At 39.2% G+C, this 13,532-nt stretch overlaps 1 protein-coding gene across 5 annotated transcripts in view; it reads left to right on the top strand.

Annotated features, from left to right (window-relative positions):
* The first annotated feature begins 3 nt into the window (after positions 1-3).
* The window catches only part of UBA3 (ubiquitin like modifier activating enzyme 3), a 29,679-nt gene continuing 16,150 nt past the window's right edge, over positions 4-13,532 (top strand). Inside the window, exons 1-5 of one of the 5 annotated variants that reach the window (XM_003939467.4) lie at positions 4,518-4,590; positions 4,773-4,814; positions 6,992-7,112; positions 9,248-9,328; positions 12,724-12,806. In XM_003939467.4, coding sequence (XP_003939516.1) covers positions 4,571-4,590; positions 4,773-4,814; positions 6,992-7,112; positions 9,248-9,328; positions 12,724-12,806 — 347 coding nt within the window. In that variant the 5' untranslated portion in view covers positions 4,518-4,570. Of the gene's footprint in view, positions 45-4,517; positions 4,591-4,772; positions 4,815-6,991; positions 7,113-9,247; positions 9,329-12,723; positions 12,807-13,532 lie in introns of those variants that run through there. The other 4 variants (XM_074404533.1, XM_003939468.4, XM_010350122.2 and 1 more) reach the window with 4 other exon arrangements.

Here is a 13,532-nt window from a genome sequence, read left to right as displayed (position 1 = left end):
TCGACGAGGTGACAGCCGCTTCGTCTCGATCGGCTTTGCGGTTGGTAGGCAGCGGAGCAAAGGACATTGGGAGCGGGCGGGCGTGTTTGCTCCTCTTTACTTCTAGATTGGCTGTATAAGTGGTTAGGTACAGGAAAACAGGAACCTCGAGACAGGACAAGGGACTGAGTGCAGAATAGAGATGAAATGACAGAAAGCAAACAGCGGAAATCCCCTTTCTTAAGCGAGGTGGCAGTGTCTTCTTTGGCAGTCTGAACACCAGGTGCCTCCTTTGAAATACCTTTTTTAAAGGTTTAACTTAGGAGTGTGTTCTCTGACTTAGAGAAAAATTTTGGCAGCTGTGCAGATGCCACTCTAAGTGAAATGAAATGGAAGGTGACTCTAGTGTTATTGGATAACGAGCTGCTTTTGAAAACTACCTCTTACTAACCTCTACACATCTGAATGCAATTCCCATGTTTTCTCTGTTTCACCATGAGTCGCTATGTGTGAAATCAGATTGGCAAAATGGGAAAAAAGGTCACGTAGAACAGAAAGGCTGGTTTGTTTTTTTCACTTCTCTTCTTTGTTCTCCATCTCTATTCTCTCGAGGCGGAATTGTTGGGCTGCTGTGCCATTCTGATAAAGTGATAAAGTTGGCACGCTGATCACTTTAGCCCTGAACTGGGCATGTTGCTTACATTTTAGAGCAAACAGTTACCTGCAGTGAACTAGTTGTTCTGCATCTAGCGTTTTGTGAGCAGAAATATGCATTCCACTTCAAATGTTTTCTTAGTTTCATTGAAAAATTTGGTGACAACTTTCACTGAGGGACCGCAGTGTATTCATAGATAAGGTATCCCAGCCCTAATAACTGGCAAGGGTTGTATTCATTGTAAATTCTCTTCTAAGCTTTCAGAAGGTCATCTTTTTTCAGTTAAGGAGATCGTTATAATGCATGAGAAAAAAGTATTTTGTTTAATTGTATAATGTAATAGAATTCTAAGATGAAGAATTCTGAGATAACAGAGTCTCTAAGCCCATAGTGGTTTAGACAAACTGCATTCACTCTACTCAGATAATTAATTTTCAAAAACTTGGAAAGTAATGAAATATTCTAATGCAAAGTCTAGAAAATATAATTTAATCTTCCTCGTTGATTCAGAAGGCAGTTAAGGAGCTTACAGTGACTCTAAGAAATTACTACTACTACTGGTGTTTAGGAAAGTTTGGTGATTGAAAAGAATTAGTGCTGACTAAGATATATCTTATGTGCTGCATTTAGAATAAAGTTTAAAATGTGAAAATATTCCTGAATGCTCACATTCTCTTGATTCTGGACAAATGGGATGGTGTGAAGTCAGAGAAAGCAAAATTAGAGTCCCAGCTCCTTCCTCTCTGACGGGTGACTTTGGAGAAATTACCTGATCTCTCCTAGCATCAGTTTCTTCATGTGTAAAGTGGGGATAATGGAATATCTGCCACAAAGGTGAGGATAAGTGAAGGAATGTATAGGAAGTGTTTAGTGTATAACACATGTTCACAGTTACATGTTACTATTATTGCCATTAGTAATAGGCTAGCCCATGATTCATGTGTGCTTTAATCTGATTTGTTTTCTATGCTTTCACTATAAGCATCTACTGACTTTTCTCTACCTTGTTCCAATTTTATTGTTGTGGTCATATCTGGGTAGATATAATAGGAGGAGAAAGGTTGAGAATATTCAGTACAGTGCCAACAGGTATTTCAAGTTCTTTTGAAGCTCTGGGAAACCACAATGGGGTATTAAAAAAATAATAAAAGAGGAGAAAGATGAAATCCTGCTCTGCCTTCAAAACTCCTGCAATCCAGTGGAAACACTAGTTAAATATGAGACAGTGAGAGGAGGGCTAAATAGAGATGCACCGAGCCACAGTGCACAGTTACAGGAAGTCAGAGGGGGTGGAGGAATTCCCCAGGGCTTCAGAATGTCAAGAAGCAGCACTGTGGGCAAGCTGAGTAAATCATCTTGGTCAGAATGAGAGTGGGAACTCCAGTAGGGCCCCACACTGTTAGTGAGATTTATGAGTATTAGAAGCTGTGATCAAGAACTTTATCTTCCAGCTGCTCAGAACTGCATGACCTAAAGCTGTCAAGAGTATATTAGTAGCCATATGATCACTCCTTGATCACAGGCAATTGATACCCAATAAATAGTTATTTGTTTAAACCTTAGAAGGGGTTTGAAAAGAAAGAAAGAAATTCTAAAAAGACAGAGAAAGCTGTTTATAGCATGATTCCTTTCTTCTTCTCTCCCAAAATGTTAATTCTGTTTCTCTCTTTGGGAGATATTTTATTTTCTCCAAACATTTCTACCTTTGTTAAAAAAGTTTTTAAACAAAAATGAACACATTATGAGTCATTTCTTTATTCCAGTAACTGTTTGAAATGCTATAAGAAGCAACTCTTGGTTAATGTTCATTCTGGGGAGGGAGAGGTCAGATTCACTGCAGAGGTCTTCCTGGAGCTTTAATTTATGACTATTTTTAGAGACAGGGTCTCACTATGTTGCCCAGGCTGATCATAAACTCCTGGGCTCAAGCAGACCTCCCGCTTCAGCCTCTCAAGTAGCCGGGATAACAGGCATGGGAAACCAAGCCCCGCTTCATGGGGCTTTTAAAATGGGACTGGTGTGTCTAGATAGGACCATTCAGAATATCTGTCTGTTTAAAAGCTATAGCAGATAGTCTAATTGTTTATGATACGTTCCATTTGAAGTAAAATCTGTTGAAGGTTTTGCTTGCATGTCTCTGTTGCTATCATTACTGGCAAGGGCAGATGGCTATTTCTGATCCATCAATCAATCTGAGCCAGTGAGAGTGCCTGGTGTCATTTATCAAAATACCACCATAGTGAGTCAGGGTGTTCTTCTCAAAGCAAGCAGATACAGGACCAGATGCCTTTGCAGACTTCTTCATAAGCTAGCTGTATTCTATCCCTAGGCCTCAGTTTCCTCCCCTGTGAAACAGGTGAGATTGGACTAGGTGGTCTCTAAGGTGCCTGTTGGTTTCACCATGTGAGAGGGCTACAATGCTCACTACCACTAATCAAAGGGTATCCAGTATTGTTAGGGGTTCAGGCTACAGGAGCCCATTTTGATAAGCACTGAGGTTAAATCCTCAGTGAAACCATCTGTGGAGTTGCCTGGCCAAGAAAAAGTGGTTTCATAGTTGATGCTGAGATACATGATGCAGAAGGAGGCTGGAATCTCTTGATACGAACTGTGAACTTTATTCCCACACCCACTGCCTGGCACTAACTTTCAGCTCAGTGAATGCTATTGAACTGAACCTAACTGGGGGGCCATAAAGGACAAGCTTTCCTTAAGGTTCAATGACAACTAGGACAAGAGGAGATTAAATTTCACAATGTAGTAATGGCAGCTCCATTTATGAGTCCCTGTTAGGGTTTATGTACTTCGTTTCAGTGGCTCTCAAACTTTACCAGCAGAGAACCACCCCAGGCTTTGCAGAAGGCTGAGGATGGGGCCTGAAAATTTGTGTTAACAACAAATTCCCAAGTGATGCTGATCAGAAACTATTCTGAGAGCCACTCTGGATTTTACTTAATTATCAGTCTTACAAGGTGAAGAGTGTTATGTCTATTTTATAAATGAAGATGTAGAAGTGTCTAAGGGTCTCATAGCTCATAACTGTGAAGGATTTAAAATCAGTTACTTTTTATTCCAAATCTCATTCTTGTCCCACTCCATAAAAGGAGATGTGTGTGTATGTCTATATAAATGCATTTTTGAACATGATCATTTCCGTCTATCCAGACTCACATGTATATTTGTGTTTTTGACTCTATAAGAAAATAGTTGAAACTTTTTATCACTCTTTATCTTGAGGTAACAGGATTATGGGTGTTCTAAATTATTCTTTGATTTTTGTCCTTTATACTTTCTTCTTTGCATCTAAATATATACATTTATCACAGAAAAAAAGTTTCAACGAAATCATTTCATTCCTGCTGAACTTATCTAACAGAATGTGACACAAAAATATTAATGTTGATTTGTACGAAGAAAATAATAATCTCTCATCCCACCACTGTAAACTGATTTAGATAAAGTTATTATTCAAGTGAGTGCTTGTAAAGGCAAAGACTTTGGAATCATCCGGAAAAGCAGAAAGTGAAAATTTCCTTGGTTTTTGTCCCAGAGGAAAGCCTCTGGCATATTAGGATGGTTCTTCAGGAGTTTTTTAAAGAATAAACCAATATTTTATCTAATTGTTCATGAACATATAATTTGTACAAACGCATAATGTATTGCCTACATTTTCACGCTGCATAGCAAAATTATGCACGGTATAAAATTTACTTAGTTAAGTGTAGGTAATTAAGGTTATAATTACAGGGAAAGGTTTTAAAGCCCACGGGAGCCCTAGCGCAGTCAGCCCCGCCCCTCCCTGCGGGCTCTGGCTCTGACCCCGGCCCCGCCCCTTCCCCGCCCTCCCCCCTTTGCCTGCTCCGCCCCTCCCCGGTTTGCCTGCCCCGCCTCTCTCCGCCCCGCCGCTAGGGCACCTGGGAAGAGGCGGAGAACAATATGGCGGATGGTGAGGAACCGTAAGTACCGGGGCTCTGCAGACGCGCCGTGCTGGGCTGGGTTGTGAGAGAGCGCGGCGGTGGGCGGTTGCCTCCGCCACCCGGGGTACCCCCCCCGCCCCGTCGCCTCGCCCCCCCATCCCCTCGCGGCGCCCAGTGTGTAGCGTGATGCTGACCCTTCTTTTATTCTCTCTTTCTTTTAGGGAGAAGAAAAGAAGGAGAATAGAGGAGCTGCTGGCTGAGAAGTTAGTGCTGCCGGGAGGCCGGGGTCCTCTCTGGGGACCCCCGCCTCCCCCAACCCCAGGCCTAGGGGACCAGCCGCAGCGGGCCCGGGGGGCTGGGAGAGGGACACCCGGAGCGCAGGCCGCGCGGCCTCATCCCCTGACCCCCGTCCCGCAGCCCTGGGGGCCTGGCAGGCCGTTCCCGGTTTCTGCCCAGTGCGGGCGTCGGGGCCGGGCTGCACCGCCCCAGCTCCTGCAGGGGCCCTCCGGGGTACTTGACGTAAAGGTCTTGATGAAGGACCCTTGTGCACTCCTCTTTCTCCATCCTAAATTGTCAGAGGCGTGACTCTGTGAAAAGGGAATCTACCTTAAACACACAGGAAAAGGACACAAGACCGTTTTGTGGTCTTTTGCGAACACTGAGACAGTAGTACTAATTGCAAACTTTTAATGACAATTCTACGTGTCAGATATTGTACTAAGCACTCCAGTCATTTTGGCAGAATAATTGGCTCTTAAAAGAGGTTGACCTCAGACAGCCTGTTTTTCCCGTTTACTACACACCCTATTTCTTACCAGATGCGTAGTTCTATGCTGGTGAGACAGATTTAATCAAAGTGTTTTCTAACCTGGCCAACGCATAATTTACTCCCCTCCCTGCCTGGGCAGGGAAACTTGCATTGGGTTTGGTGAGTTTGTAATTTCCGTGCCAGTTCCCAGTAGCAGTTTTTGGTCTTTAGGTATGTCCTTCAGACAGTTGAATTTCAACTGCGAGAGGACTGGGATGGCAAACTTAATTTCACATTCTTTCCTGCCTTTTATTTCCCTTCTCCTTTTACGTGAAATCACAGTTAAACTTTGCTTACCATATGCCGTGTATTGTAGTGAGCCTTCTATGTGATTGCTTCTAGCCACACGGCCGAAAGAAGTAGCCATGAACGGCCTGCAGAGGAGGTTTATGGCCATTAAGAAATCTACTCAAGGTCACAGTGCTGTTAATTGTGGAACCCAGCACAACTCTTGACATCAAAACCTATGGTTTTTATTGCTAGGCAATACTTCTTGGTCCCTTTTGTAAAAATTAGAAATTGAAAGTAGAAAGTGTGGGGTTATAGGAGGTTAGAAAATTTAAAATAATCACAACCAAACGTGAATATTGCACTAAGTATAAAAGAGATGCATTTTGTAGAGGAGTCCCACCTTATTCTGTTGTGTGTTCTAAAGGATTTCTAGATGCCTGTCTGTGGCATAATTGTAACCTAAAACTTCTTGTGTTTAGTGGCAAGAAAAACCACCTCACAGTTTTAAGAGATTCTTTTAAAAATTAGGACCTCTGCCAGGTGCGGTGGCTCGCTTCTGTAATTCCAGCACTTTGGGAGGCCTAGGCAGGCAGATTACGTGAGCTCAGGAGTTCCAGACCAGCCTGGGCAACATGGTGAAACCCATCTCTACTAAAAATACAAAAATTAGCTGGGTATGGTGCTACGTGCCTGTAGGCCCAGCTACTTGGGAGGCTGAGGCAGGGGAATCGCTTGAGCCCAGAAGGGCAAGGCTGCAGTGAGCTGCGATTGTGCCACTGCACTCCAGCCTGGGCAATTCAGGGAGAGTGTCTCAAAGAAAAAAAAAAAAGAAAAGAAAAGAGAATATTAGAACCTCTCTTTCTGAGAAAAGTGTGTGAAAATTCCACTCATCAAAAATGATTTTTAGATTACACTTTTGAAACTTGGAAAGGACACATAAGAAGTATTAAATTTGAAGCATCAGAATTCTGGAAGTTGACTTCTTTTCTCTATTGTGTCTCATGTATCCTAATGCAAGTGTGTTGAAGCAACAGACTGAGGAAGTTTGGAGTGATTTTTTTGTTTTGTAAATACCAAATGTGGAGAAGTCCATTTCTAACGGATAGACCAGTATCCTAAGTTGGACCTTGGATTGCGTTAGGAAGCCAAAAACATGTAGACTGATTCATTTCATTCAGTGGGTGAAATAAAAATAGAAACATGCTGATCTTAATTTTAAATCAGTCGTATAATGGACAAGAAAAAATTTCAAAACATAAACATAATCACGTTGAGTATTTCCCTTTTTATTTGAGCAGGTGTGGTGTGGTTTACCTTTTCATTTGGGGTTACCATAGTAGTTATAGGTGTGGTTTTTTTTCATACTGATGTTTGCAGCTGAATTTACTGTGTTCTGTGCAGAATGGCTGTTGATGGTGGGTGTGGGGACACTGGAGACTGGGAAGGTCGCTGGAACCATGTAAAGAAGTTCCTCGAGCGATCTGGACCCTTCACACACCCTGATTTCGAACCGAGCACTGAAGTGAGAAACATTTATTTTTAAATAACTGCTCTAATAGTTTTATGTTTCAAAATAATAGAATGCTTCCTTTTTAATTTGCTCTAATAATGAAAATACTAATACAATTGTTTTGTGAAACTAAATTTTTTTAAAATATGAAATTGAATATTCACAACTGATTTTGTTTGAATGACCGTTTGAGTCTTCACATTTCTCATGTAATATAAGTTAAAATTTTTCAATAGATAAATATGACCTTATGTAAAATTTTAAGTAATACTTAAAATTCTAGTTTAAAATGCTCTCTGAAACATACTCCCCTTTTGTGGTACCACCATGAGAATTTAATTTTGATAGGAATATACATGTGCTTATTTAAATTTTGAAATTTGGTTGGAATGAACACCTTAGAACTGAGTATAATTAGTTGCATGTTAAAAATTATGTGAGTACTAAATAATAGAGGCATAGAATTTTGGACTGATAGTGTCTGACTTAAGGCAAGTGTTCAATTATATGTGACTTACTTTTTATTACAGGGTAGGAAAAGTATAGTATATATTTATATCCTTTTGTATTTACAAAAAGATAATAATTTGAAATGGAAATACTGTGCTACTTCTGTAAATTAATGTGTGCACTCTGGGTTTGGCCTAATGTCTCATCTGAATAAATTTCTCCTTTAATATTGGGCAGAATTGAAAATATTTAAAAAAAAAAAAAAAAAAAAAGGCCGGGCACAGTGGCTCATGCCTGTAATCCCAGCACTTTGGGAGGCCGAGGCGAGCAGATCACGAGGTCGGGAGATCGAGACCACCCTGCACAACATGGTGAAACCCCGTCTCTACTAAAAATACAAAATTAGCTGGGTGTAGTGGCACATGCCTGTAATCCCAGCTACTTGGGAGGCTGAGGCAGCAGTGAGCTGAGATCACACCATTGCACTCCGGCTTGGGCAACAAAAGCAAAATGTCATCTCAAAAAAAAAAAAATTTAAATTGTTACTTCTGTTAAATGATTTTAATTTTTGCTGATAAGGAATTTTCTAAGACTTGTATTTGTGTTTTCCTGTTATCTCATTTTTTGTGAGTTTCACTCACTTTATTCAAAAGGAACTATTGGCCAGGCAAGGTGGCTCATGTCTGTAATCCCAAAACTTTGGGATGCCAGGGCGGGAAGATCACTTGAGCCCAAGAGTTTCAGACCACCCTAGACAACATAGGGAGAAACTATCTCTTAGAAAAAAAATTAGCTGGGCATAGTGATAAATGTCTTTGGTTTCAGGTACTCAGGAGGCTGAGGTGGGAGGATTACTTGAGGACATCTGGCGGTGGAGGCTGCAGGGAGCTCTGATCATGCCACTGCACTCCAGCCTGGGTGACACAGTGAGACCCTGTCTCAAAAAGAAAAGAAAAAAAAACAGCTGTTACTCTTCTAACCTTATTTTTTTAGTCCTTTAAGCACCTTGTGTAGTGTTTAATCCTGTTTTTAAAATTTTTAAACTTACATTTTTAGGAAGTCAGTTAAATAACTGAATTTGATGTTTTCTATTCCTTTTCAAAAATTGAAAAGCAAACTAAAGGTAGTTTTCCTTGTTAAAAAATAGCCTTTTAATTTCATACAATAAAAGGCAATTTAAAAATATTAGCAGCCAGACATGGTGGCTCATGCCTGTAATCCCAGGACTTTGGAAGGGCGAGACGGGCAGATCATCTGAGGTCAGGAGTTTGAGACCAGCCTGGCCAACATGGTGAAACTCCCGTCCCTACTAAAAATACAAAAATTAGCTGGGTGTGGTGGTTCATGCCTGTAATCCCAGCTACTAAGAGGTGAGGCAGGAGAATTGCTTGAACCCAGGAGGCAGAGGCTGCAGTGAGCGAAGATCACATCACTGCACTCTAGCCTGTGCGACAAGAGCAAGACTCCATCTCAAAAAATAAAACTGACATTGAAACTTTCTGAAATCATTAGAGTTTGAGAATTTCTGGTTCGATAAGAATTCATACATTTAAAATAACTGATCAAATATAAAGTCTTCTCTTTATCCTAATTGCATTTTTCATGGAAACATCAGAAACTGTTTTAAAGTTTGTTGCTTTATTGACAGTCTTTATGGTTATTACCCAGCTTTTAATATGCCTTTCCATTCTTTACAGTCTCTCCAGTTCTTGTTAGATACTTGTAAAGTTCTAGTCATTGGAGCTGGCGGCTTAGGATGTGAGCTCCTGAAAAATCTGGTAATATATGCACACACACATATATATATTTATATATATATAAAATACATATTATTTTCTTTTTTGTGATAAGTAAACCTTGCTTATCTGTCATACTAGGAAATTTCTTGTGATTGTTAACCTTTTCTCTTGAGCCTTTGTTAGATAAGTTTAGCACATCAAATTCCAGTGATTAAAATGATGATAGAATTTTGGAATTTTTTTAACTCTAAAGCTTTCAGCTATAAAATCATTGATAGAATTTCTTATTTCAATTTTCTTCTCTGATCTTTACTAAACAAATTTTGGCGCTTCCTCTGGTGAAACGCTCCTAACCTCAGTGAAGTAAATAACAAAACTGGTAATTCATATTTTAATGTATAGTTTCAAATAATTTATTATTTCTTTTGCTTTCCCAAATAACCCAGCTAGGCAGGTAAGGCATTGCTCCATTTTATATAGAGGGAGACTTTGAGGTTTAGAGATGTTGACTGACTTGCCAAAGTTTTTCTGGATTATAGTGATGTGCCTGGAATATAATTTAGGTCATCAACTCTTAGTTCAGTGTTCTTTTTCAGTGAACCATTAGATCATTATATGACCTCATAAGACGATCATGGACTCCTAAGATTTGGGAAAGCTAAACCTTTACTGAACTTATTTCCTTAAATTTGGAAATAAGTCAAGTTAAATATATAATTTGATTTAATTATATATTAATTGGTTTCTTTGACTTTTTCTAATCACAAAGTAACTTATAAATCTTCATGAGTTTATTTAACAAAAATGAGTAGAGAGAGAATTGGTTTAGAGTTAGTTGTATGCTAGGCTTCTCATTGCTGTGTAGAAAAGTGGAAATGCTGGAATAGACTTTTTAGAAAATAAGGCAGGTCACAGCCAGATGGAGTACCCAAATAATTGGCCAAAGGGGTTAAAGTTTAAATATAAACCTAGCCACATTAATTTTGCAGAAAACACTAATGTCACTTAAGTGATGTCCTCATGGTCTCTGTCTTCAGTGAATCTGAAATTTCAATGGGGAGATAAATCTCTCATGAAATAAATAGCAGTATATATGATGTACGCTGTGATAGGATGCCAAAATCACAGTACCTTATCAAACATAAACACTCTAGCAGTGTGAGAACCAAAGACTTATAGAAGGAAAGGGTTTATGGAGGATGGGCATTGGTTTTTGTTAGGTATTATAAATGTGCAAGTTACCTAAAGCTTATTAAATTTTGAAGCCATTATTTGCAAATGTGATACTAATTTTAAGTGTAAAATAATTGAAGATTAGATTTGAAGATTAGTCACCAAGCAACTTTAAGGAGTGGCTCTGTTATTTATTGCATTATAATAACCCTTTACACAAAAGAAGAAAACTAAGGGTTTTCAGTTTACTCATTATTTTGCTTATTTAATTCATTGTAAGCCCCCCAAAGGCTCATTCTAACCAAAAAAGAATATGATACTACTATTGGTTGAGCAAGTATTTATTGAGCCTCCTCCCTCATATGCCAAGCACCATTTTAGATGCTAAAAATACAGTATTGAACAAACATAGAGAGGGTTTGCATTTGTGGGGCTCACATTTTAGTTGAACGAAGAAGTAAGTATAATGAGCCATACAGATATCTGTAGGAAGAACATTCTTGTTAGAATAGCAGGTACAAAGATGTGAAGTGGAGCATTCCTGTTTGTTCAAGGACTGCAAGGAGGCCATTATGGCTAAAGCAGAAGTGGGTTGTGGGAGCATATTTGGAGAGCATATCAGAGAGATAATGGGAGATGGAGGGGCTTGGAATGAATATCACAGAAGAACTTGGAGATTGCTGTAGGTGCTCTGGTTTTACTCTGAGTCATGAAGTCATTGTAGAGAGTTATGCAATGAGAGACTTGACTCACTTTTCACCTAGATTACTGAGGCTGATGCATTGAGAATAGACTAAGGGAAAAGCAGGGCGGGAGAAGAAAGAGACTAATTAGAAGAATATTACAGTCCTCTAGACAAGAGACAACGGTAACTTGGAAAAGGATGGTAGCGTTGGAGGTTGTGACAGGTGGTCAGATTATGGATATATTTTGAAGATGGAATCAACAGGTTTAGCTGATGAATTGGTGGTGTGCTATGAGAAAAAGAGAGGAATCAGGGATGACACAACAAGGTTTTTAGTCTGAGGGAGGACCTGGAAAGATGGAGTTACTGCGATGAGGAAGATACAGAAAAGAACATTTGGTTGTAGTGCTGAGCAAGGGTGCTCAAGTTTTGTTTTGGAAACCGTTAAGTCTGAGATGTCTGCTAGATGGTCTGAGATCACCAGAACCAAGTACAAGGCTGCTCCGACTTCTGGCTGGTAAAGTAGGAGGAAAACTGAATGAACTGGAAACCAATTTTTAAAAAGTGTTCAAATTCTCACGAGTGTGGTGACCAAATGGAGAACATGTTTTAGGGTGGAGGAAGTGCCCCACCCCGCCTGATACCTCAGAATGGTAAGGTCAGATAGACTGATAATTGGTCATTGGAGTTACAAGCATGGAGGTTATTGCTGACCTTGACAAGGGCAGTTTCTGTGGAGTGGTTGGGGCTGAAGTTTGAGAATAGTGAAAAGCACACCTATGGATAAGTCTTGGAGATGTCTTGGTATAAAGGGAGACAGAAAAATGGAGAAATTATTGTCAAGTTATTTGATCATCTAAGTAAACTGATCAAGACCAGAAAAGCATAATATAATTATTGAGACTTTTTTTTTTTTTTTTTTTTTTTTTTCCAGTTTTTTTTGCATCTGCTGGTAAATTTGAATGTGGTTGTACTGTTAGAATGCATGGCATTATTATTGAAACCTAACAGGTTTTTTGTTTTTTGCCTTTCCTTACTTTTTAAATTGCTTGCTCTTGACTCAGTATCTTTTAAGATACTTCTTTTACATATACAGTCTGTCTATGTGTGTGTTTTTATAATGCATGTCCTATAATAGTTACCATTTCTGAATTGTGGCATGCTTAATGTTAAGTAAACTAAGATAAAGCTTGTAGGAATTGCTTTTAACGATATTTAAAAAAAAAAATAGCAAGCATAGTAAAATTAAATTATCCATCAGTAGCAGCAAAGCAACAAATTTTACAAATGTGTTTATGGGATTTTATATATATATGTAAAACAGTTTTAATCTGTAGAAATTTTGAGTTGTTGTCTTTTGATTATAGACTATTTGAAACTGATTGGTGGTATGCTTTTGACCTGTTAAAGAACTCTGAATTTTATGTACCTTGCAAGACTCTTTTTCAGGCATCGAATACAATTATGCAGAATTTATTACTGAGACTTTGTAGACCTAAGACTACATTGAAAGCAAATATTACATTTTTAAATGTGAGGAAACTTCTGCTTAATTGGATTGTTTTTATTCCCACAGGCCTTGTCTGGTTTTAGACAGATTCATGTTATAGATATGGACACTATAGATGTTTCCAATCTAAATAGGCAGTTTTTATTTAGGTAAGTTTAATATCTTAGTGGTTTTCTTTTTTTAAGCTCTGATAATCATTTATACATTGCAGTTTAATAATTTTTTAAAATGACTGAGAGGATAATGCTAATTTTATTTTAAAAAACAAAACTACTGCTCCCATTTTAGGTAAAGTTTTGCAAGAAACTTTTGGGCATCTTGGTGATAGTAGTTATGTAAGCAAACACATGTTTTTGTTTTTTCAAAGAAGTCTCCTTCCAAAGGTTTATGTGATTTTGGGGAATATCCTCAGGTTAACTGTGCACTGAAGAAAGGAAAGAACAGTAGCTCTTCCTCCAGTTGATGTCAGTAGAGAATAGTGGCTGGAGTTTTAGGCACTAGTGAGACATCAGCGGGGATTTGTGAGTCAACGTTTGAGTGGTGACCGGAGCAGTGAAGCGGTGAAGGAGTTTGAGCTTTCTCTGCAAGGGGAAAGAAAATAGAAAGTCGAGGAGAGAAAAACCGGAACCAGTTGGAATGGAACAAAGAGGGATAGTTACCTTAGACATATATGGAATACAGAAAGTATCAAGTAGTGGTTTGTTAAAGATGAGTTTAAGAACAGAAGTAGAGGCCAGGCATCGTGGCTCACACCTGTAATCCCAACACTTTGGGAGGCTGAGGCAGGAGATTGCTTGAACCTAAGAGATTCAGACCAGCCTGGGCAACAAAGGGAGACCTCCTCTCTACAAAAAAAGGAAAACAAATTAGCCAGG

The sequence above is a fragment of the Saimiri boliviensis genome, chromosome 8 (assembly GCF_048565385.1).
Source record: "Saimiri boliviensis isolate mSaiBol1 chromosome 8, mSaiBol1.pri, whole genome shotgun sequence".
NCBI lineage: Eukaryota > Metazoa > Chordata > Mammalia > Primates > Cebidae > Saimiri > Saimiri boliviensis.
This window is presented reverse-complemented; position numbering and strand designations above follow the sequence as displayed.